The following is a 25892-nucleotide window of genomic DNA, read 5'->3' as shown; positions in this document are numbered from 1 at the left end:
AATAAGATACACCACAAAAACAAGTACCAAGCGCATGGAAAATACAACTCACTACAAGTGAAGCTTGTTTCTCTGCAACAATACGGTCACATCGAGGGATAATGGGAGACAATGACACCCGCAGTGTCTTGCTTATGTCCAGTCTACTCCGTAGTTTTGTTTTGGTTCACTGCAGAAAACCCCGCTTCACACAAATAAGATGTCGGAAACGGCAACAGGGTTTTCAGTGCTGTTGTGGCGGTCTTGGGGTATTCTGCCATCACTTTAATCCAGAACACCGGCAGAGTTGTTGTATCAAACATACTTTTAAGTCCACGAGTAAGTTTGCGTCCTCCAGTAAGTTTGCGAACTCCAGCAGTTGTTCTTCCTCTTGCACAGGCATGCTGGATTTACCTGGTTTGTTGACAAATGGGTTGTGGATCCATTCCTTGGCAGTTTGTGGGTCTTTTGTGGCTGGGAAGTAGCTCTCAAACTCTTTTAAAAGCAAAGACAAGTGCTCGTGCATCAGCTGGGGGAATGAAGGCTCGGTCTCAGTCTCTTCCAAAAACCCAGGCAATGTTTGAAACATGTCAAATACACTGCTATTCACGCGCCGTCCCCACAAATTTTTCTACTTTCTAGTTTTTCTACTTTCATTCCTTTCATCACTTTGCTGCTGTGAAATGTAAATTTCTCCACTGTGAGACTAATAAAGGCATATCCAATCCAAATCCAGTTTGGCTTTAAATGCAGCTACATTATCAGCCAACTTCAAGACAGTTGTCATTTTCCCCCGAAGTGACAGATTGAGTTCATTGAGCAGGTTGAATATGTCGCACAAGTTAGCGAGCTTTGCAACCCATTGCTCGTCACGGAAATGCGCTGCAAGCGGTGACTTTGTGGCAGCACAGGTGCGCACCGCGGCTTTGATGGGAATCTCAGCCTGACACTTTTTCCACGCTTGGACAGTATAAAAGAGAAGACGTCGCGGCACCGCAGCAGATTCACCTCAGACGCAGACGCACACGCAACTCCCAGAGACCTGCTCAGCATCGCACCAGTGACGTGCAGTCAGTGGAGGCAGGTGAGGCAGTGCCTCACCTGTCATCATGGAAAGCTGTCATGGAAATATCAAATGAAAAAACAAATTAAACAGTTAGATGTATTTAGTGATTTGTACTTTAAAGTTCTTGTCCATTTAACTTCACCGTTTTAGGATTTTTTTCAAAATCGCTGATTTTTCACATTTACTGTTCAAATACTAAGTAGAGACGAGGGGTGACGTCAGTGCCTCACCAGCCATGCACCTCACCAGCCATGCACCTCACCGCACGTCACTGCATCGGACAGAGTTTCACAGCACGGCTTGCTTGACTCCACGCCACGATCAAGCCCTGCGAGACATCTGCGTGTCACTTCCATGGAAGATTTGACTACCTCCATTCAACAAATAAAGAGATTTGACAAACTCTTTATTGGCGAGCCAGCCAGCCCAATCAACTCTCTGAATGGGCCCAGATTTACCAGCCTCCCGTGAACCCGCATCTTCTCAGGAGCTCCCGATGGGCCGCCACCACCCTTGAAACCTGCCGCACCCCTGATGGCCAACACCGTCCAACTCACCTGATGACTCTTTGCTGCATCGTTGATGTCCACGATCGGACATCGTCTATGTCCACGATCGGACATCATCGGACATCGGAAAGACGCTTCATGGCCGACTCGGCCGCCGACGTCAGCATTCTTCCTGTCCTGCAGATCACCATGGCAGCGCGATCAACGTCACCGTCGCCGATGACCAACCTGTACGTGCCCGGCAGCATGACCAACACCACGCTCCCTCATCGATTCCCCGACTCGACCGACCCCAGCCGAACGACTCCGCGAGCACTCGTCGCCGTGCTCCCGTACAACGACTTCAGCGACCACCGAAACTTCCTCGGCCACCTCCCCACTGACGCCCGCCATGCCCGGTGATCGACCGTCATCGTGCCTGGCCTCTCCGAACGACGTTTGTTTTTTTTTTTTATTGTTCTTCATTTTTCCTTCATCGCCTTCACCGACTTCGGATCCAGGAGGGGAGCACTGTGCGGCACAGGTGCGCACCGCGGCTTTAATGGGAATCTCAGCCTGGCACTTTTCCCACGATTGGACAGTATAATAGAGCAGCCGTCGCGGGAAAGCAGCAGATTCATCTCAGACGCAGACGCACACGCAACTCCCAGAGACCTGCTCAGCATCGGACAGAGTTTTACAACACGGCTTGCTCGACTCCACGCCATGATCAAGCTCTGCGAGACATCTGCACGTCACTTCCCTGGAAGATTCGACAACCTCCATTCAACAAATAAAGAGATTTGACAAACTCTTTAACTTTTCATTTTTCAAAATAAAATACAGTTCGGACTCAGATAATAAATAGAACGGAAATTATGTAAATTATTTATTCTTTCTGCGCTCCCCGGTACCAAATGACCCACGGACCGGTACCGGTCCGCGACCCGGGGGTTGGGGACCTCTGGTCTAAAGCACAGGTTTGACTGTAATTTTAATTTCACACAAAAAAAAATTAACCCTCATATAATGTTGAAAAAAAATCAGCACATTGATTATCTCATCTCATCTTCCGTACCGCTTATTCCTCATTAGGGTCGCGGGGGTTGCTGGAGCCTATCTCAGCTGTCTTCGGGCACGAGGCGGGGGACACCCTGAATTGGTTGCCAGCCAATCGCAGGGCACACAAAGACATATATAGTCACTCTCACACTCACACCTAGGGACAATTTGGAGTGGTCAATCTGCCTGCCATGCATGTTTTTGGAGTGTGGGAGGAAACCGGAGGACCCGGAGAAAACCCACGCGGGTCCGGGGAGAACATGCAAACTTCACACAGGGACGCGAAGCGGCGACCACGGGACACGAACCGGCGACCTCTGCACGGAGATCACACCACATTGATCTCAACACAATTTTATAAACATTGAATAAAATACCGTTTCCCAACACAGGGCGAAGGCCAAATGACAGAAAAAAACGGAGGAATCGCAACAACAACAGCAAAGAGAACAAGGAGATCAGGATGGAGAAGAAACGAGAACGTAAGAGGGCTCAAGACACAGGGGACCGCCAAGACAGCAGGAAAAAAACAGAGCACAGGCACCGGCGAGGTCATGACCCAGAGCCTTTCTACCCCTAGGAAGGCCTTGTACAGTAACTCTTTAGACATGTTTAAATAAGTCTAACACCTCCCGCAACCTTCTTCCTGCTCTTACCTCTCACCTACTCTTAACCCCTCTCTACTCCTGTCTGCAGGGGTGACGCTGCTACCTGTATGATTTGAATGAACTGTTAATGCACAAACGGGATTGGAGCACCTGGGGCTAAAAGGTTGAATTTTTTTGTGACTTTTCCTTTACATCCACCACTGACTCGTGTATCATTTGAAAAATGAAAGAGCCACTGCCGAGACTACTGCTGATACGAAAGAACATCGGCCAGCAGTGAACTTATTGATGTCGTTATTTAATGGCCCTCTGGTACAAATATGTGCTCTTGTATTTTGAATGTAGATTTGGCAACATTGTATAGAACATTTTGTTTATTGTTCATGACTTTTAGATCCATCTACTTTATTTTGTTTGGTGAATATTTTATTTAGAGACAAAGGCGTAAAAGAGAGTTTGTTCTTGCCATTTTGTGAGCATTTCCTAATCACCAAATCATTTTATGTACTGTAGTGGAACCTATATTGCCAAGTCAAAAAAAAGCCAAGCACCTGGACAGAGCTCACTCTGAACCTTTTCACACACTTTTCATCATGGAAACAAACCAAGTTCTATACAAGTGAGAAAAGAAATCAAAATCACCACAGTCTGTTCTGTTTGTTGAAAAGGGACGAGTGCTGCTCAACAAACTTCCAAAGCCATCCTGTCTGGAAAAATAAAACTATTGGTTTCAAAGCCTCATCTCTTCTCTGTTGTTTTGGGAATCACAAGTGTATGATCAAAGTTGATAAGCAATAATTTGTGTACTGTACGGCAGTGATTTTCAACAGTGGTTGAAACACTTGTGTGCCATGAGAGATCGTCAGGTGTGCCGTGAGAAACTCTCTAATGCCCCCTTTTCAAATTGAAAATTTTACAAACATGTATGAATCATTTTCTGCCAATATTATGTCATTGTCCTGTGTCCGTGCTGAAAAGACTGGGAGGGTAATTTAATATTCGTGTGTGTGGCAACACGTCACTGTTTTCCTCTTTCCTGCGAGATGGTTCGTGGTGTGCCGCAAAAAAAATCCAATGTGAAAAAATGTATCCTGGTTCAAAAAAGGTTGAAAAACACTGCTTAACGGCAAGCCCCATCGCTGCCCATCTTTAGAATCCGCCTCAAAACTCACTTGTACTCTTTGGCATTAGAATGAGCATGATTCAGATTTGATCTTAGTTTTATTCCCTGGTGCTTTCTAGTATCTTTATGACTGCTTTGTTGCCTGTATATGATAGTTGTCCAAGTACAGGACTTTGTATGCAGCTTGTCTGTTTGACAGTGCTCGATAAAGTTGAGTATTGTAGAGGTAGAGCGTTGGCTTTTCTCTTCCTCCGCATGTCATTAATTTCACACAATGAAGATGTTGGTTATTCAATATAGATTGGAGACGATGAACAGAATCCTCCAAGGTTTTATGATTTATTGTTTGCAGTTCATCACAATACGCATCGTTTGGGCTCCTGCGAGTTTCAGATTTCTTTAGGAAGAGCAAAGGAAAAATAGTATCACGTAATATGTTAATGATAGGAGGGCTGTCCTGCCCCTGATGTAAATGCCTTGAAACAATGAAAGGTTAATGAAATTTGATCCTGGCATGATGAGAAGGTCCAGACTTCCTCTCCTGTGCACGAATCCCCAAATAAGAATGTCTTCCCAGGGGAGCATGACAGCTTATAAACTTAAAAGACAACCGACTGCATTTTTTTGTTTCCTAACTGACATCAGAAAAACATTTTATAGCATCTAAAATACCCAAAACATGCAGGCTGATATTTTTCGTCAAATGAAAATTACCAATAAAAATGACTTAAAGTCTCCCAAAACTACTTCAAAATGACCTCAGAAAGTTTCAGTTTCAGAAGGTCCCACCCCCTTGCTCGTGACGTGAGGCCAAGACGTCTTGCCTTGCTCGAGAATCAAAACAATGAAAAAAAAACAATGGCTTCAGATTGGGAGAAGATGCTTTCTTGTTACTCATCCAGTTATGAATATGATTCAAATAGTTCTGAAGAGGAAAGCATAAATGTTTGTACTTGATTAAAGAATTCCGTGTCATTTTGAGGCATATGGACTCCAATGTAGTGTCCCAGAAAATGGACAAGATGGCGCCCAAGCTCTGTTGGAAATGGGCTGATTTGTCTGCTGGGAATTTGTGTCAGCGTGTATCAAATAGTAGTCTTGGTGCAACACACAAAGATTCACCATTGCGCTATTTATGTGTTTTCCTTCTAATTTCGCCATCAACACGGATCAACACGAGTTTCCGGACCAAATAAAGTATCCAAAATGCATTGTGTGTCGCTTTCTCGGTCAGTGACGATACCTACCGTTATGTCACGGTAGGTATCGTCACCAACTCAAAAACAAGACTTCCTGAATATTCAACGCAAGTCTTGAAACGTAAAATATAGCTATATGCGGTGGAATCTTTGTAAAATATGTTTAGTAGAAGTCATTTGAAGTGATTTTACCAATTATGGACACAACTTGTCTGTGGGCGTCGGTTGTCCTTTAATTCTACATTCTTTATGTTAAGAGTTTAAAAAGGTGTTCAGGTAAGAGACTTGTACCAATGGTAATCATAGTCAGGCTACATATACCAATAATTCAGTTCTCATGTTCTCCTTGTGCTTGAGTGAGTTTTCCCAATTGTTCTAGCTTACTTCCACAACCCACCAAATATGTATCAAACAATTGACACGATTGCCTTCGCAGAGTAATTGTAGTCAAATGGTTAGTTAGCACGCCTGCTTCACAGTGGAGAGGTTGTGAGTTTAAGATCGGGTCCGGCCTCCCTGTGTGGATTTTGTACCTTTTCATCAATGGACCACTCCTGTATGACTGAGAACTTGCACAGACGTCCTTCACAAACTGCCTTGCTCCAGAATCAAAACAATGGCTTCAGAGAGTTCAGATTCGGAGAAGATACTTTCGTGTTACTCATCCAGTTATGAATATGATTCAAATAGTGCCGGCATTTATTATTTTAATTATTTTTATTCTTCTTCTAAAAGTCGACTTGCCGGGTACATAAGCAAGGTTACTGCTAGCTAGCCTGCACACTGCTCATTAGCTTGCACGCTTACTTTCTGCTGCCTCTCACAGAAGTATATCGCTGCTAACGTTAGCATGGGGCTTGTCATAGTGCCACTGACATTCGACTGTTTCATCAATGGTATTGTTCCATTGCAAATTAGAATATATCAAATTAGAACCTGTTCTCTCCAGAAAGGCGAATCCTTTGGTCCATTCAACATGATTTTTTTTTTTACTCGTTTGCTTTTTCAAAGGGGGGCATTTACATGTTTCGACATCAACAGCAACTAAATCAGGATCATCCACTCAAAATGGTGCTGTCTGCCAACCGGCGTCGGTATCATCCAATCAAAATTGCGCTTTCCGCCAACACAAGCCGAAACAGGAAATGAACACCGAAAAAGCGAGAGTACATATTTAGTTTTATCTGCGAGACAGATGTAATCATCAAAAGAGCCATAGGTTCCCGACCGCTGACTTAGGTTCTAACGTGGAGTCCCTCCTCCCCCACACACGCCAACCGAAACTCCACGGAAGGCGGGCTATTGGAACACTGCCCGTACCCTACCCCTCCCGCCCGAAGTTTTCTCAACGGATTGGTGCTTTTTTCAAGAATGATCATTATGGTCTGAAAAAGTCAAAAATCTGCCGATCAGCGGAAAGTTCTCATCCCTGAATATACATATACAGGAAATAAAGCTGTTACAATAAGGAAATTCCCAAATCACAGCTGCAAAGCCATAAAAGAAAGTACAACAAAATATATGAGTTGCTGTAAAGGTAGCCACTCTCGCGACACTATCTTGAACTCAAATAACAAAATAAAAAAACACAACACATAAGACATAAACAGTCGCGCAATCGTAATCACTTTTCCTTTACACATTTTTTATTTGAAGCAGTTATAGATGAAAGAGGAGTGAATAAAAGTATGTTTTTCACCATTAAACACGATGTCATGCTGGAAATGTGCACGTCTGTTACAAGCTAAGTGAAAAAAGTATCCTTCAATACCAAAGCTTGTTAAAAACAAACCAAGCATAAAGGTTTGCCACACATCTCTGTAAAAAAATAGGACGTGGTTCATTTTTCATTGAAAATTCTACACTCCGTACTTATTTTTCTCCGTTTGATTAATGACATTTTGTCGAATGAGGGTGTTGTCAGTTGTCAATTGTCAATTGTATGTCTTTTAGCCACGTTATAAGTGCCTTTCATTTTCTTGCACGCTGGGTCCGAGAGGACATTAATTTCATTTGTGCTGTATGTCATGCATATTAGCACGTTTAACAATAAAGCTGACTTTGACTTTGAAAACACGGTTGAAAAAAAAAGACCGCAGTTGAAAAAAAGACAGCTGTTTTCTTCTACGTTGATCGAAATAGCACCACTCTGCCCCACAGTGGACAATCCTAGAATTAAATTTCATTTTTAATTACAAATATGAATTCAATGTCGTTTGTGCATTTTTTCCACTTTTGAATTATCTTGCGGGCCTGATCAAACCTCCTTAGGGGCCGGTTTGACACTGCTGCTTTAGATAAATTGTGCATGCATGTGCTACAAGTCTTTCCTGGAATAGAGAGTCAACAGTTAGTGTAGTTTTTATCATTGTCATGTAATGTCATCTGCCGGAGATAAAGCAACAAAATGTGTAAGATCCATAAGAAAACTACAGTCTTTGGTCAAGAAAAGGTAAAAATGACACAAACTGCAGTGTGCCTCGGGAAGATTTTTCCCCAATATGAGTCATCATAAAACTTAAAACCAATTGTTGGGGTAATTAGCAATACGAACATCTTTAAACATCTCTTTCGCATAGTTTATTTACGTTTTGGACTTCCTGATCTCCGTCCTGACCTCATCCGTCTTATAAATTCTCTTCCAGCGGTCTTTCGGCCTTCTTCCTCCTTCCTCATCCTTCTTCTTTCTTTCTCCTCCTCCTCGGCCGACACCCCGCGATGCCCCTGCTGTCTACAAGATTAAACTAACTTATTTTGTCCAACACCTGGCTTCCTGCTGATTTAACCATCCTCCGTCATCAACACCCTGAAAAGCTATGAACAAGGGACGAACAAATTTTTTCAACCCATTACCAATAAAAAAAAAAAAAACATTTAGTTTAGAAAATGTGTTTCACTTACTATGAAAATTGTTTGAAACAATAAAAATTTTATATGATCCTCACAGCTAAACAATAGACTAAATTATCATGTTTTCACTTTTATGTGTCAAGTTTGCACTCTGCAACCTAAATAGCCACTAATGTCATCATAAAACAAAAAAAAAAACAATGAAAAAAAACATTTAGTTCAGAAAACGTGTATCACTTGTTCTGAAAATACGTTTGAAGCAACAAAAAGTTGATATGATCCTCACCGCTAAACAAAAGGCTTAATCTTCGTGTTTTCACTTGTATATGTGTCAAGTTTGCACTCTGCAGCCTAAATACACACTAATTTCATCATAAAACTGACACCCAATGAAAAAACCATTTACTTCAGAAAACTTGGTTCACTTGCTCTGAAAATGTGTTTGAAGCAATAAAAAGTTGATATGATCCTCACAGCTAAACAATAGGCTTAATCTTCATGTTTTCATATGGATATGTGTTCGGTTTGCACTCTGCAGCCTAAAAAGACACCATATTCATCATAAAACTTAAAACCATTCACTAGCTCTTAAAATGCGTTTGAAGCAATAAAAAGTTGATATGATCTCTCAGCTAAATAAAAGGCTGAATCTTCTTGTTTTCACTTTTATCTGTGTCAGGTTTGCACTCTGCAGTCTAAATAGACACTAATTTCATCATAAAACTTAAAACCAAAAAAAAAAAAATAGTTCAGAAAACGTGTTTCACTTGCTCTGAAATTGTGTTTGAAACAATAGGCAGGCCAACCTGCTCACTCCCAAAGAAAACCTCAACATCTTCATATGGGAAATAGGATTGTCTATTTCAAATTAGCAAAAAAAAAACATGGTTAGCTCATGACCCACACCCTATTATTCACTGCTTGGGGTGATAGTGACCAATAATTTGTGAATGATTTCAGGCCATTTCATACTTATGCAAAGTCGAAAGCAGAGAACTGTTTTTTCAGCCTCCATGTTTTGCTTTTCTTTGGAATGTTAATTTCCTAAATGAACCCTCTTACTCTTTTCTATGTTACCTGAGTTTGGGAGTCAACCATGTTTTGGTATTGTTGACGGAGCGGAAGTACAAAAAGGTGAACTCACGTGGCGAGTTGTCACGTCACTTGAGGCTCGAGGGCTGGGCTCGAGTGACGAAAGGAAAGCGGGGGGTGTGGATCCGAAATACACGGCGAGACAGATACTCGTATACAAAAGTCTTTACTGAGGCACGCATAAAAAAAGGACAGCAGGATGAGGTGAGTGAGGGAGATCGGTGACAGCTGATCTGACGGCACGGAAGTCCAGGATGGCTTTCAGAATACTCCGACGGCGCCAGAATGGCGCGATCGGTAGATATAGTCAGAAGGCACAATCAAGGGAATGACAGTCAGCTGTGGGGACCCAGGTGCGTGATGATGGGAGGGGCCGTCTCCCGGGAGCAGCGGAGGAGGTGACAGGAGGGGCGGGGCGCGCCCAGGACGGCGACGAGATGTGACAGTGCCCCCCCCTCAACGGACGCCTCTTGGCGGCCCACCAGGTTTGGAGGGGTGAGCCGCATGGAACGCCCGGATGAGAGATGGGTCGAGGATCCAGGCACGTGGGACCCACTGTCGTTCCTCCGGTCCATAGCCCTCCCAGTCGACCAGGTACTGCACTCCTCTGCCCATGCGCCTGGAGTCCATTATCTCCCGCACGGTGTAGACCGGTCCGTCGGCCAACATCCGGGGGGGAGGTGGGGGGGTGGGCGTGGGGGCTAAGGAGCAGGTTTCCACTGGCTTGAGGAGGGAAACATGGAAAACGGGGTGGATCCTCATGGTGGGTGGCAGCCGGAGCCTCACCGAGACCGGGCTGAGGATGGCCTCGATGGGGAAGGGACCCGTGAAGCGTGGGCCCAGCTTGGCTGAAGACCCTGCCAGCCGAAGGTCCCTCGTCGACAGCCACACCTCCTGCCCGACCTGGTAGTTGGGTGCCTGTCTCCGGTGACGGTCCGCCACCCGCTGGTTCCGGGATGCGGTGCGTGTCAGGGCGTCCCTGGTTTCCTTCCAGACTCGGTGGGCCCGTCTGAGGTGATGTTCAATAGACGGGACCTCCACCTGGCCCTCCTGAGTGGGAAACAAGGGCGGCTGATAGCCACAGGCGGACATAAATGGGGACCGACCTGTGGCTGTGGAGACCAGGGAGTTGTGGGCGTACTCCACCCAGGGTAGGTGCAGGGCCCACGACGCCGGGTTGTGGAGGCACACGCACCGGAGGGCCGCCTCCAGGTCCTGGTTCTTCCTCTCCGTCTGTCCGTTGGTCTGGGGATGGTATCCAGACGACAGGCTCGCCGACGCCCCTAGGGACCGACAGAAACGTTTCCATACCTTGGACACGAACTGCGGTCCCCGGTCCGACACGATGTCCGTCGGAATCCCGTGGAGACGGACGACGTGGTTAACCAGGAGTTGAGCCGTCTCGATGGCGGACGGCAACCTGGTTAACGGGACGAAGTGGGCCGACTTGGAGAATCGGTCCACAACGGTAAGGACGACCGTCTTGCCACGGGAGGGGGGGAGGCCTGTCACGAAGTCAACGGAGATGTGGGACCAGGGTCTGGACGGTACCGGTAGCGGCCGGAGGAGTCCTGCCGGGGGCTGATGGGAGGCTTTCCCACAGGCACAGGTCGGGCAGGCCTTCACGAAGAGGGTGATGTCCCTCCGGAACCCCGGCCACCAGAACCGTTGGGCGATGAGTTGGATCGTCCTGTTGACCCCCGGGTGACAAGCTATCTTGGAGGTGTGCCCCCAGACGAGCACCTCCGTGCGAAGAGGGGGGGGGATGAACAGGCGATCCTTAGGACAGCCCCTGGGGATGGGGGTCGTCCCCTGGGCTTGCTGTACTTTTCTCTCAACCTCCCACCTCAGGGCACCCAGGATGCGTTGGGCCGGCAGGATGTTGGTGGTGGTCTCCTCCCTTTCTGCCGGCTCATGGATGCGGGATAGGGCATCGGGCTTGGTGTTCTGTGACCCTGGGCAGTAGGTGAGAGAAAAGTTAAACCGGGTGAGGAAGAGTGACCATCGGGCCTGTCTTGAGTTTAGTCTCTTGGCCGACCGGATGGCCGCCAGGTTTTTATGGTCCGTGAAGACGGTGAAGGGGTGTTTCGCTCCCTCAAGCCAGTGTCTCCATTCCTGAAGGGCCAGGACGACCGCCAGCAGTTCCCGGTTGCCGACGTCATAGTTGGCCTCGGCGGGGCTGAGCCGGCGGGAGAAGAAGGCGCATGGGCGTAGCTTCTGGTCCATGGGAGAGCGCTGGGATAGGACGGCCCCTACTCCGGATTCGGATGCGTCAACCTCGACCGTGAACGGGAGATCCGGGTCGGGATGACGCAGAACTGGGGGGTTAGTGAAGGCAAGACGGAGGCGGTTGAATGCCCCCTCTGCGTCGGGCGTCCACCTGAAGGGGATCTTAGAGGACGTGAGGTTAGTGAGGGGGAGTGCCTTCTGACTATACCCGCGGATGAAGCGGCGGTAGAAGTTGGCAAACCCCAAAAACCGCTGAAGCTGTTTGCGCGTCTTCGGGATCGGCCATTCCACCACCGCTTTAGTCTTAGTAGGGTCGGCCCTGAGCTGCCCCCGCTCCACGACAAACCCTAGGAAGGACAGAGAGCGGACATGGAACTCGCACTTCTCTGCCTTCACGTAGAGCCGGTTTTGCAGGAGCCGCGCCAGGACCCGTCGGACGTGTTGCCGGTGCTCCTCTGCAGAACGAGAGAAAATAAGAATGTCATCCAGATAAACGAAAACAAAAACATTGAGGAAGTCCCTGAGCACATCGTTGATCAGATTTTGGAATACGGCGGGAGCGTTCGTGAGTCCGAACGGCATCACCAGATATTCAAAATGTCCTAATGGTGTTTTAAATGCAGTTTTCCATTCGTCCCCCTCCCGGATGCGGACCAAGTGGTACGCACTGCGGAGGTCTAATTTAGAAAAAATGGTTGCGGACTGAAGGGGCGTGAAGGCTGAGTCCATGAGGGGGAGGGGGTATTTGTTACGGATGGTGATGTCGTTCAGACTCCGATAATCGACACATGGACGCAGGGTTCCGTCCTTCTTGTCAATAAAGAAGAACCCTGCGCCCAGCGGAGACCGAGACGGCCTAATGAGTCCCGCCGCGAGGGAGGAGTCTATGTAAGTGCTCAGGGCTTCCCGTTCCGGTTGTGAGATGTGGAAAAGTCTGGAGTCCGGTAATGGAGCCCCTGGCTGCAAGTCAATAGCACAGTCATACGGTCGGTGGGGCGGCAGGGATTGGGCGTTGTCCTTGCTGAACACCTCCCGCAGGTCGTGGTAGCAGTGTGGCACGCCCTTGAGGCAGATGGCCTCCGGCGGTCCACCGCGGGAGGCGTCTCGCCCTGCCGTAGCCGACCGTAGGCAGTTGGCGTAGCAGTAGGGGCTCCAGCCCTGAATGGTGGGGCCCTCCCAGGAGATTGACGGGTCGTGGGTATTGAGCCAGGGGAGACCCAATACCAACGGCGCATTCCGGGAGGGCATAACTAAAAATTGGCGGTGCTCGACGTGGTTCCCCGCCACCCGGAGTTTGAGCGGGGCCGTGAGGTGGGTGACTCGGGCCAACAGTCTGCCGTCCAGGTCGACCATCTCCTTATGGGGGTGGAGATTGATCAGCTGGCAGCCCAACGAGTCCGCCAGCTGGGGGTCAATGATGCACCCGTCGGCCCCAGAGTCCACTAGGGCCCGCACGGTCTGGGAGCTGGACGGGCCGATTAATTCGCTGTCCAGCTCCAACCGCGTAACGGGGGTAGTGGATTTGACCTCCAGAGGTCGCTGTGGTCGCCGTCTTGCCGGGGACTTGCGTGGACCTGAGGTCTTCGCCTGGGGGCCTTGGGTGCGACGAGCCCCGGGGGTGGTGTGGTCGTTCCCCCCCCCAACGATCATGGGTTCGGGGGATTCCTCCAGGCGCCGCACACGCTCGCTGCCGGGTGTGGGAGATCTGGACCGGCTGCGTGGCTGTCTGGGCCGTCGGCCGCGCTGCTCCCTCTGTCGCTCCCGAAGGCGGTGATCCAGGCCGATGACGATGGCGACCAGGTCGTCGAAGGTGGTGCCCGCGTCGCGGGTAGCCAACTCGTCCTTGAGGTCGGTGTTCAATCCGCGACGAAACACCCCCCTCAACGCTCGGTCGCCGTAGCCGCTGCCAGCGGCCCGGATGCGGAAGTCGACGGAGTATTCCGCGGCTGAACGGGCCCCTTGGACGCAGTCCAGTAATCTCCCCTCCGCTTCGGACTCCGTCACCGGGTGATGGAAAACCCGGCGTAACTCGGCGACGAAGTCCGGATACGAGGTGCGCAGCTCCGGTCGGGATTCTCGGATGGCCAGCACCCACGTCTCGGCTTCTCCCGTGAGCAGGCTGGTGATGAAGGCTACCTTCGCCTCATCGCTAACGCAGGCGTATGGATGTTGCTCAAACACGAGCGTGCACTGCATTAAAAACTGAGCGCAACGCCCGGTCTCGCCTGCGTAGCGGGAGGGAAGGGGAAATTGAGGAGCGTGCCTACTCACGGGCGGGGAAGACTTGATCGTGAGAGCGGAAATGCGTGCCTCAGCCGCCTCGAAGCGTTGAGCCAGCCTGGTGGTAATTTGGCTGATTTCCGCGATGGCTCGGGCCAGCTGGCTTGAACGCTCCGCTTGCTCGGTGAGGGCGGCGAGATATCTGTCTTCGCCGGCGGGATCCATGGTTGGTCGGAGTATTATGTCACGTCACTTGAGGCTCGAGGGCTGGGCTCGAGTGACGAAAGGAAAGCGGGGGGTGTGGATCCGAAATACACGGCGAGACAGATACTCGTATACAAAAGTCTTTACTGAGGCACGCATAAAAAAAGGACAGCAGGATGAGGTGAGTGAGGGAGATCGGTGACAGCTGATCTGACGGCACGGAAGTCCAGGATGGCTTTCAGAATACTCCGACGGCGCCAGAATGGCGCGATCGGTAGATATAGTCAGAAGGCACAATCAAGGGAATGACAGTCAGCTGTGGGGACCCAGGTGCGTGATGATGGGAGGGGCCGTCTCCCGGGAGCAGCGGAGGAGGTGACAGGAGGGGCGGGTGGCGCCCAGGACGGCGACGAGATGTGACACGAGTAGAGTGGCTCTCAGTTTAGAGACAGCGACCTCAAATGCGGGCTACAGTTTGCGTCGAGCTTTGTGAGATATTTGCAACATTTATTTGTTGATATAGAAGCATATTACACAACATTTTGATTTCCTTTGTATCTCTGTGTCGCGATCGGTTTATAGTCGCTTCCCTTCCTCCAACGGAATTTCTATGCTTTGTACAGCACAGCCGCTCCACTCGCGATTAGCCCAGAAAAACCTTGTGGATTTTCGTGTGCTAGTGAAAAAAAGTATGAGTATAGACACCCCAATGCAAGGCAACTCTTCCCTTGTGTCAGTAAACTGCGTAGTATTGCCAAAAACAAATGAAAATGACAAAAACAGGGATAATACGAGGGAGCGCATAACAGATCTCATGAAGATCAGCGGATGTTGTTAATATTTGTTCATTTAAGGTATATGACGCTCTTAGAGACTTTTTTTGTGATGAAGGCCAAAATAAATGTGATTGACTTGAATTTCAGAGCAGAGAGAATCAAGATTTTTTTTGGGGGGGGCAGGGATATTTATTTATTTTTTTCTTTTCTGATGGCCGAAGGTGTCACATCTCGTCTCCGTCCTGGGCGCGGCCCGCCCCACCTGTCACCTCCTCCGCTGCTCCCTGGAGACGGCCCCTCCCATCATCACTCACCTGGGTTCCCACAGCTGTTTGTCATTCCTTTGATTGTGCCTTCTGACTATATTTGCCGATCGCACACTTCCGTCTCTGTCAGAGTATTCTGAAAGCCACCCTTGCTACTGCCTTGCCGTCAGGTCTGCCTTTATCTATCACAGTCACTTACCTCATCCTGCTGTTATCTTTGCATGCGTGTCTCAGTAAAGACTTTTGTTCCTGAGTATCTGTCTCGCCGTGTATTTTGGATCCTACCTCCCCGCTTTCCTTCGTCACTCGAGCCCTGCCCTCGCGCCTCAAGTGACGTGACATAATACTCCGACCACCCATGGATCCCGCCGGCGAAGACAGATTCCTCGCCGCCCTTACCATACAAGCGGAGCGTTTGAGCCAGCTGGCTCGAGCCATCGCGGAAATCAGCCAAATTACCACCACGCTGGCTCAACGCTTCGAGGCGGCTGAGACACGCATTGCCGCCCTCACAGCCCAGTCTTCCCCGCCCGTGAGTAGGCGTGCTCCACAACTACCTCTCCACTCACGCTACGCAGGTGAAACCGGGCACTGCGCTCAGTTTTTAATGCAGTGCACGCTCGTGTTTGAGCAACATCCATACGCCTACGTTAGTAATGAGGCGAAGGTAGCCTTCATCACCAGCCTGCTCACGGGAGAAGCCGAGACCTGGATGCTGGCCGTCTGGGAGTCCCGACCGGAGCTGCGCACCTCGTACCCGGATTTCGTCGCAGAGTTACGCCGGGTTTTCCATCATCCGGTGACGGAGTCCGAAGCTGAGGGGAGACTACTGGACTGCGTCCAAGGGGCCCGTTCAGCCGCGGAATACTCCGTCGCCTTCCGCATCCAGGCCGCTGGCAGCGGCTACAGCGACCGAGCGTTGAGGGGGGTGTTTCGTCGCGGTTTGAACGCCGATCTCAAGGACGAGTTGTCTACCCGCGACGCTGGCACCACCTTCGACGACCTAGTCGCCATAGTCATCGGCCTGGATCACCGTCTTCGGGAGCGGCAGAGGGAGCAGCGCGGCCGGCGGCTGGACGAGCCCCGAAGCCGGTCAAGGTCTACCACACCCGGCAGCGAGCGCGTGCGGCGCCTGGAGGAATCCCCCGAACCCATGCTGATAGGGGGAGGGAACGACCGCACCAACCCCGGGGCTCGTCGCAACCAAGGCCCCCAGCCTAAGACATCCGGCCCCCGCAAGTCCCCGTCAAGACGGCGACCAAGGCGACCTCTGGAGGTCAAACCCCTGACCCCCGTTACGCGGTTGGAGCTGGACAGCGAACTTATTGGCCCCTCCAGCTCCCAAACCGTGCGGGCACTAGTTGACTCGGGGGCCGACGGGTGCATCATCGACCCCCAGCTGGCTGACTTGTTGGGCTGCCAACTCATCGATCTCCTTCCCCCCAAGGACATCGTCGATCTGGACGGTCGACTGTTGGCCCGAGTCACCCACCTCACGGCCTCGCTTAAACTCAGGGTGGTGGGCAATCACGTTGAGCACCGCCAATTCTTAGTTATGCCCTCCCGGAACGCGCCGTTGGTATTGGGTCTCCCCTGGCTCAATACCCACGACTCGCCCATCTCCTGGGAGGGCCCCACCATTCAGGGCTGGAGCCCCTACTGCTAGGCAACTGCCTGCGGTCGCCAACGGCAGGGCGAGACCCCTCCCGCGGTGGCCCGCCCGAGGCCATCTTCCTCAATGGTGTGCCACAGTGTTACCAAGACCTGCGGGAGGTGTTCAGCAAGGACAACGCCCAATTCCTGCCATCCCGCCGACCGTATGACTGTGATTGATCTGCAGCCAGGGGCTCCATTACCGGACTCCAGACTTTTTCATATTTCACAACCTGAACGGGAAGCCCTGAGCACCTATATAGACTCCTCCCTAGCGGCGGGACTCATTCGCCTGTCACGTTCTCCGCTGGGCGCAGGGTTCTTTTTTATTGATAAGAAGGACGGATCCCTGCGCCCGTGTGTCGACTACCGGAATCTGAACGACATCACCATCCGCAATAAATAGCCTCTCCCCCTCATGGACCCAGCCTTCGCGCCCCTCCTTCCGCTACCATTTTTTTCAAAATTGGACCTCCATAGCGCCTACCATCTGGTCCGCATCCGTGAGGGGGATGAATGGAAGACAACATTCAAGACGCCATTAGGGCATTTTGAGTATCTGGTGATGCCGTTCGGACTCACGAACGCGCCCGCCGTTTTTCAAAATCTGATAAATGACGTGCTCAGGGACTTCCTCAATGTTTTTGTTTTCGTTTACTTAGATGACATTCTCATTTTTTCTCATTCTGCAGAAGAGCATGTCCGCTCTCTGTCTTTTCTAGGGTTCGTCGTGGAGCAGGGGCAGCTCAGGGCCGAACCCGCCAAAACTAAAGCGGTGGTAGAATGGCCGATCCCGAAGACGCGTAAACAGCTCCAGCGGTTTTTGGGGTTTGCCAACTTCTACCGCTGCTTCATTCGCGGATATAGTCAGAAGGCATTCCCCCTCACTAACCTCACGTCCACCAAAATTCCCTTCAGGTGTACGCTCGACGCTGAGGGGGCATTCAACCGCCTCCGTCTAGCCTTCACCAATCCCCCTGTTCTGCGTCATCCCGACCCGGACCTCCCGTTCACGGTTGAGGTTGACGCATCCAGGTCTGGAGTAGGGGCCGTCCTGTCCCAGCGCTCTCCCACTGACCAGAAGCTACGCCCATGCGCCTTCTTCTCCCGCCGGCTCAGCCCCGCCGAGGCTAACTATGACGTCGGCAACCGGGAACTGCTCGCGGTCGTCCTGGCTCTGCAGGAATGGAGACACTGGCTTGAGGGAGCGAAACACCCCTTCACCGTCTACACGGATCATAAGAACCTGGCGGCCATCCGGTCTGCCAAGAGACTTAACTCACGACAGGCCCGATGGTCACTCTTCCTCACCCGTTTTAACTTTTCTCTCACCTACTGCCCAGGGTCACAGAACACCAAGCCCGATGCCCTATCCCGCATCCATGACCCGGCAGAAAGGGAGGAGACCACCACCAACATCCTGCCGGCCCAGCGTATCCTGCGTGCCCTGAGGTGGGAGGTTGAGAGGAAAGTTCAGCAAGCCCAGGGGACGACCCCCATCTCCAGGGGCTGTCCCAAGGATTGCCTGTTCGTCCCCCCCCTCTACGCTGGGAGGTGCTCACCTGGGGGCACACCTCCAAGATAGCCTGTCACTCGGGGGTCAACAGGACGATCCAACTCATCGCTCAACGGTTCTGGTGGCCGGGGTTCAAAAGGGACATCACCCTTTTTGTGAAGGCCTGCCCAACCTGCGCCCGTGGGAAAGCCTCCCACCAGTCCCCGGCAGGACTCCTCCAGCCCCTACCGGTACCGTCCAGACCCTGGTCCCACATCTCCGTCGACTTCGTGACAGGCCCCTCCCTCCCGTGGCAAGACGGTCGTCCTCACCGTAGTGGACCGATTCTCCAAGTCCGCCCACTTCATCCCGTTAACCAGGTTGCCGTCCGCCATCGAGACGGCTCAACTCCTGGTTAACCACGTCGTCCGTCTCCACGGGATTCCGACTAACATCGTGTCGGACCGGGGACCGCAGTTCGTGTCCAAGGTATGGAAGCGTTTCTGTCGGTCACTAGGGGCGTCGGCGAGCCTGTCGTCTGGATACCATCCCCAGACCAACGGACAGACGGAGAGGAAGAACCAGAACCTGGAGGCGGCCCTCCGGTGAGTGTGCCTCCACAACTCGGCGACGTGGGCCCTACACCTACCCTGAGTGGAGTACGCCCACAACTCCCTGGTCTCCGCAGCCACAGGTCGGTCGCCATTCATGTCCGCCTGTGGCTATCAGCCGCCCTTGTTTCCCACCCAGGAGGGCCAGGTGGAGGTCCCGTCTATTGAACATCACCTCAGACGGGCCCACTGAGTCTGGAAGGAGACCAGGGACGCCCTGACACGCACCGCGTCCCGGAATCAGCGGGTGGCGGACCGTCATCGGCGACAGGCACCCAGCTACCAGGAGGTTTGGCTGTCCACGAGGGACCTTTGGCTAGCAGGGACTTCAGCCAAACTGGGCCCACGCTTCACGGGTTCCTTCCCCATCGAGGCCATCCTCAGCCCGGTCTCAGTGAGGCTCCGACTGCCACCCACCATGAGGATCCACCCCGTATTCCACGTTTCCCTCCTCAAGCCAGTGGAAACCAGCTCCTTAGCCCCCACGCCCACCCCCCCCACCTCCCCCCCGGATGTTGGCCGACGGACCGGTCTACACCGTTCAACAGATACTGGACTCCAGGCACATGGGCAGGGGAGTGCAGTACCTGGTCGACTGGGAGGGCTATGGACAGGAGGAGGAACGACAGTGGGTCCCACGTGCCTGGATCGTCGACCCGTCTCTCATCCGGGCGTTCCATGCGGCTCACCCATCCAAACCTGGTGGGCCGCCAAGAGGCGTCCGTTGAGGGGGGGCACTGTCACATCTCGTCCCCGTCCTGGGCGCGCCCCGCCCCTCCTGTCACCTCCTCCGCTGCTCCCTGGAGACGGCCCCTCCCATCATCACTCACCTGGGTTCCCACATCTGTTTGTCATTCCTTTGATTGTGCCTTATGACTATATTTGCCGATCGCACACTTCCGTCTCCGTCGGAGTATTCTGAAAGCCACCCTTGCTACTGCCTTGCCATCAGGTCTGCCTTTATCTATCACAGTCACTTACCACATCCTGCTGTTATATTTGCATGTGTGTCTCAGTAAAGACTTTTGTTCCTGAGTATCTGTCTCGCCGTGTATTTTGGATCCTACCTCCCCGCTTTCATTCGTCACTCGAGCCCTGCCCTCGCGCCTCAAGTGACGTGACAGAAGGGCTTCAACACATTTTTTTAAACAGTGAGGTATTTTGCTTGGTGAAAAAGGTGAAAAAAAATACTTTCAACAAAACATCATTGCTCTCTTGCAAAAACCCGGTAAGACTTCTTTGATCGATTGCAAACATTTATGCTTTCCTCTTCAGAACTATTTGAATCACATTCATAACTGGATCAGTAACAAGAAAGCATCTTCTCCTAATCTGAAACCATTGTTTTGATTCTCGAGCAAGACAAGACGTCTTGGCGTGACATCACAAACAAGGACGCGGGACCTTCTGAAACTAGTCACTTCCGGGTTCAATTTCTAGTAGTTTTTGGACACTTTAAGTCATTTTTATTGGTGTTTTGCATTCGACTAAAAATGTTATCCTGCGTGTTTTGGGTATTTTAGATGCTATAAAACGTTTTTCTGATGTCAGTTAAGAAACAAAAAAGTGGTGTCGGATGTCATTTAAGGGTTAGAAAATTAGAAAGTAGAAAATTATGTTTTATGGGGAGCTGGGAACTGATTATTCTCATTTTAATAGTTTCCTATGGGAAATTAATTTGTGGGATACACACTTTTCGCCTTACACACTCTGTCTTGGAACCAATTAAGTTTGTAAGCCTAGGTATCACTGTACTTGTGGTCAACTCACCACAGCAATGGAGAGTGTGGAAACGAGGTGAAGAATTGTCTCCGGGTAGACTGGAATGAAGAAAAAAAATCAGGTGTGATGTGTGAAAGAAGAGTTTCAGCGAGGTTGAAAGGAAAGGTGATATTTGAACTGGAGACAGTGGCACCGAAGAAAAGAGTGGCAGCAGAGCTGGAGGTAGCAGAGATGAAGACGTTGAGGTTTTCTTTGGCCGTGACCAGATTGGATCGGATCAAAAATGATATATTAGAGGGACAACTCATACTACAGGCTTTGGAGAGAAAGTCAGAGAGGCCAGGCTGAGATGGTTTGGGCATGTCTTGAAGAGAGAGAGTAAATATATGAAAGAATATATTGGCAGAAGTATCCTGAACCTTGAACTGTAGACCTGAAGTAGAATGGCCTAAAACATTGCAAGGAAAGCTACGGCCCGCGGGCCGGATTCGAGGTGGGCCTTTTTTTTAATATATATATATATATATATATATATATATATATTGATCACGATCACGGAAACCAATGATCTGATATATGTTTCAGCATAAGTGATCAGAATCAGAATCAGAATCAGAATAGCTTTATTCGTCCCGCAATGGGGAAATTTGCAGTCCACAGCAGCAATTGAAGAGGGATGGGGTTGGGGTGGGAGTGAAAGGATAGAAAACAAGATATTCTAAGCATAACAAAATAAAAATGTCAACTGTATACTGTGCAAATGTAGATGTGCAAAAACCGTTCTATAAACAAGACTGTACATAGTGCAGAATCAAGAAATGCATTTAGATATATTGCAACAACCCATATTTACAAGTGTCCAGTTTTTTTTGTTTTTTTTTTCACATGTAATCATTGGGAATTGTGAAGCCTGACAGCAGTCGGTAGGAACGAGCGGCGGTACCTCTCCTTCTTGCAGCGCGGGTGTAATAGTCTCTGGCTAAAGGAGCTACCCAGAGCTGTCAGGATGGGCAGGAGGGGGTGGGATTGGCTGTCCGTCATAGCTTTTAGTTTAGCTAGCGTCCGTCTGTTGCCCACCTCCTCTAGAGAGTCCAGCGAGCAGCCCACGACAGAACTGGCCCGCTTGACAAAGCGCTCCAGTCTTTTTCTGTCCCGGGTGGTGATGCTGCCTGACCAGCAGACAATGCCATAGTGGATGGCTGATGCCACCACAGAGTCATAGAAAGTCTTTAGGAGTGACCCCTGAACTCCAAAAGACCTCAGTTTCCTGAGGAGGAAGAGGCGACTCTGTCCCTTTTTGATTAGGGCATCCGTGTTTGTTGTCCAGTCCAGTTTATTGTTGAGAGTAACACCCAGGTACTTGTAGGAGGTCACCCTCTCAATGTCCGAACCCTGGATGTTCAATGGTGCAGGTGAGGATTGTTTCCTGCAGAAGTCCACCACCAGCTCCTTGGTTTTCCCGGTGTTGATCTGGAGGTGATTATGCTGGCACCAGTCCACAAAGTCCTTTGTCAGTCCCCTGTACTCCCTATCGTCTCCCTCTGTAATGAGGCCGACAATAGCTGAGTCGTCAGAGAACTTCTGAAGGTGGCAGGTTGGGGTGTTGTAATTGAAGTCCGAGGTGTAGAGGGTGAAGAGGAATGGAGCCAGGACTGTTCCCTGCGGCGCGCCGGTGCTGCAGAGAAGCCTGCCCGACTCACAGTTCTTTACTCTCACGTACTGTGGCCTGTTTGTGAGGTAATCTGTAATCCAGGATGTGAGGTGATGGTCGACTCCGGCATGCTGCAGCTTGTCCCCCAGTAGACTTGGCTGGATGGTGTTGAAGGCACTGGAGAAATCGAACAATGTGATCCTCACTGTGCTCCCAGCATTCTCCAGGTTCAGCAATGCCGTATGGAGGAGGTAGATGATGGCATCCTCCACACCGATGCTGGGCTGGTAGGCAAACTGTAGCGGGTCCAGCGATGAGCTTGCCAGCGGTCGCAGGTGGGCGAGGACGAGTCTCTCCAGCGTCTTCATCAGGTGAGACGTCAGTGCCACCGGTTTGTAGCTGTTTGCATCCGGACCTGCTGCCTTCCTCACCTGCATCCTCCTCAGTTGGTTCCTCACCTGCGCAGTTGTGACAGACAGGCAGGAGGCAGAGTGGCGGCTGAGGGTGTGGCAACGGTTGGGAGGGCAGATGTTGGTTGTGGAAAGCTGGTCGTGAGAGGGGGCAGGGAGGGTAAGGCCACAGTGAGAGTTGGTGCAGGTGCAGCTACAGGTGAAGTTGACGGTGGGCCGGGGGCGGCTGGCGTCTTGTCAAACCGATTGAAAAAGCGGTTGAGTTCATCTGCCCAGGCCTTGTCTTTTTCGTTCAATGTCACTGGGCTTTTGTGGCCTGAGATGTTTTTCAGGCCCTTCCAGACACCAGCGACATTGCTGGCTTGCAGCTGCTCCTCCATTTTCATCCTGTAGGCCTTCTTCCCCTCTCTGATCTTCCTCCTCAGTTGGATCTGCACGGCCTTCAGTTCCTCTCTGTTGCCCGACACAAAAGCCCTTTTCTTCTCCTTCAGGAGGACTTTTATGTCGGGATTAATCCATGGTTTGTTGTTGGCAAAACACCGCACAGTCCTGGTGGGTACGGTGTTTTGTTCACAAAAGTTAATGTAGTCTGTGATGGTGTTGGTGAGTGAGTCAATGTCTTCCCCATGAATCTCAGTAAAGAGCTCCCACCTGGTTGAATCAAAACAGTCCCGCAGAGCTTCTTCAGCTTCTGTGGACCATCTTTTGATCGTGCGGGTCACAGCTGGTTGCCTCTGGACAAGGGGTTTGTACACAGGCTGGAGATAAACCATATTGTGGTCTGCTCTTCCGAGAGAGGGGAGGGGGGAGGGTTTGTATGCATCCTTGGCGTTTGAATAAAATAGGTCCAATATGTTATTGTCTCTGGTGGCACAAGTTACATACTGTGTGAATGTTGGGAGGGAGAATTTCAGGGAAATGTGATTGAAGTCCCCTGAGATGATAAACAAGGCGTTGGGGGTCTGGGTTTGCAGCTTGTTTACAACAGATATGAGGGCATCGGAGGCAGCGCCGCCATTTGCCGTAGGGGGAATGTACGTCGTCACGGCTATGACGTGTGAGAATTCCCGTGGCAGGTAATGCGGCCGGAGGCTAACGGCTAGCAGCTCGATGTCGCTAGTGCAAAGTTTTTCCTTCACCGTGATGTGGCCAGGGTTGCACCATTTGTCATTCACAAATACAGCAATCCCCCCTCCTTTCTGCTTACCGCTGCCTTCATTTCTGTCCCTCCAACTCTGCGTGGGCGTCCGGAGTGATTGCCGAAAGCCATGTCTCCGTGACGAGTAGCAAGCTGGCTTCCCGGTACTCCCTCTGGTGCCGCGTTAGCGCCGCCAGCTCGTCCATTTTATTCGGGCGCGATCTCACATTCCCCATGATGACGGACGGGAGAACGTGTCGGTATTTCCTCGTTCTTTTGCGGCGATCTTTCCCGGCCCGACATCCTCGTTTCCTCCTCTTCAGTTCATCGGGGATGTCTGGTGCGGCGGCCGCTAGTCCGCTATTAGCCCGCCATGCTAGTAGCTGGTCTCGACTGTAAACAATGGGATTCCGCGTGCGCGTGGATTCCCCGTTCACAGGAGCGATGAAAAAGTAAAAAATAACGGCGATGAGCAAAAGAAAAGATGCCCATCTCCTCTCCGTAGGTTTATGGAACGAAATTAGGCAAAGCAAAAACGGAAAAGTAAAAAAGTGAAAAAGTAGACAAGAAAGGGAAAGAGCTGCTGTGGAGGCAGCCACACAGGGGGGCGCCATCTTAGATCCGAGAGATGCTTGGCTACAAGCGCAACCATGAGAGCCACAAGATTCATTACCCACCATGGAAAAAACGGTTGGAGGCTAAGATCATGGCGGCTCAGAAAGATGTGAATCAATTGACGGAGACCCAGAGAGGTGTGACTAAAAGGCCAATACCCAAGAGGTACATGCAGATAACCATACCTGAAGCACTCGAAACTGCCAAACAAAGGCTCCAGGCCTTGTCCAGTTGCCTAAAAGAGGTACACAAAAGAGAATGAGGCCAGAAAAATAAACAGGCTGTTCGCAACACAACCTGCCAAAGTGTACGCTCAGTGGCAGGGTTCTAACAGCAGAGCAGACCCTCCAAGGCTGGAAACTGAAAAATACTGGAAAGGCATATGGGAGAAGGAGGTCGCACATAACAGCAGTGCACAATGGCTGGTGACTCTGAAAGAAGAGCACAGCAACCTCCCTGAACAGAACCCAGATACCATCACAGCGGCAGATATAGAAGAAAGAGTCTCAGGTATGAAAAACTGGACCGCACCAGGCCCGGATATGGTCCACACCTACTGGCTGAAGAAACTCACAGCTCTCCATGAGCGCCTAGCAGCACAAATGAACCAGTTGCTGATGGATGGGACTCACCCAGGATGGCTAACCGAAGGGCGAACAATCCTGATCATAAAGGATTCCTCAAATGGTGCAGTTCCTTCCAACTATCGGCCGATAACATGTCTCTTCACAACAAGGGAAGCTCATGTCAGGCATCATTGCGGCTAAGATAAGTGGACACATGGATCAATACATGAGCAAAGCACAGAAAGGCATTGGTAGAGATACTAGAGGTGCCAAACATCAGCTGCTGGTTGACAGAACAGTCGCACAAGACTGCAGGTCCCGACATACCAACCTGTGCACATCCTGGATTGATTACAAGAAAGCATATGACTCGATGCCACACACATGGATCACTGAATGCTTGGAGTTGTATAAGGTCAACAGGACCCTGAGAGCCTTCGTTGCTAACTCGATGAGGATGTGGAAAACCACACTTGAAGCCAATGGCAAGCCACTAACGCAAGTGTCCATCAAATGTGGCATATACCAAGGTGATGCACTCTCCCCACTGCTGTTCTGCATAGGACTAAACCCTCTCAGCCAGATAATCACTAACACAGGCTATGGATACCGCCTCAGAAATGGAGCTACGATCGGTCACCTCCTCTACATGGATGACATAAAGCTCTATGCTAAGAGCGAAAGGGACATAGACGCCCTGATCCACACGGGCTGGAGAAATGTAGTCGGATGGTGATTAAGAGGGGCAAGGTAGTCCACACTGAAGAGGTCTCACTCCCTGAAGGAACAATAGCAGACATTGAAAACAGCTACAAATACCTTGGTATACCACAGGCCAATAGCAACCTCGAACTAGCAACAAGGAAAGC

The 25892-nt window shown here is 50.6% G+C and overlaps 1 protein-coding gene across 5 annotated transcripts in view; it reads left to right on the top strand.

Annotated features, from left to right (window-relative positions):
- The window catches only part of rspo3 (R-spondin 3), a 99018-nt gene that overhangs the window by 37382 nt on the left and 35744 nt on the right, over nucleotides 1-25892 (top strand). The window contains exons 6-7 of one of the 5 annotated variants that reach the window (XM_088998051.1): nucleotides 2988-3184; nucleotides 3292-7664. The exons of 1 other annotated variant lie outside the window; for it this stretch is intronic. In XM_088998051.1, the coding sequence (XP_088854177.1) occupies nucleotides 2988-3175 (188 nt within the window). In that variant the 3' untranslated portion in view covers nucleotides 3176-3184; nucleotides 3292-7664. Of the gene's footprint in view, nucleotides 1-2987; nucleotides 7665-15117; nucleotides 15388-25892 lie in introns of those variants that run through there. 3 more of the 5 variants (XM_088998053.1, XM_088998055.1, XM_088998050.1) reach the window with 3 other exon arrangements.

Source organism: Hippocampus bargibanti, linkage group LG06, assembly GCF_051943395.1.
Source record: "Hippocampus bargibanti isolate YZ-2025 linkage group LG06, ASM5194339v1, whole genome shotgun sequence".
Lineage (NCBI taxonomy): Eukaryota > Metazoa > Chordata > Actinopteri > Syngnathiformes > Syngnathidae > Hippocampus > Hippocampus bargibanti.
Note: the sequence above shows the minus strand (reverse complement) of the source record. Positions and strands in the feature narration are given on the sequence as shown.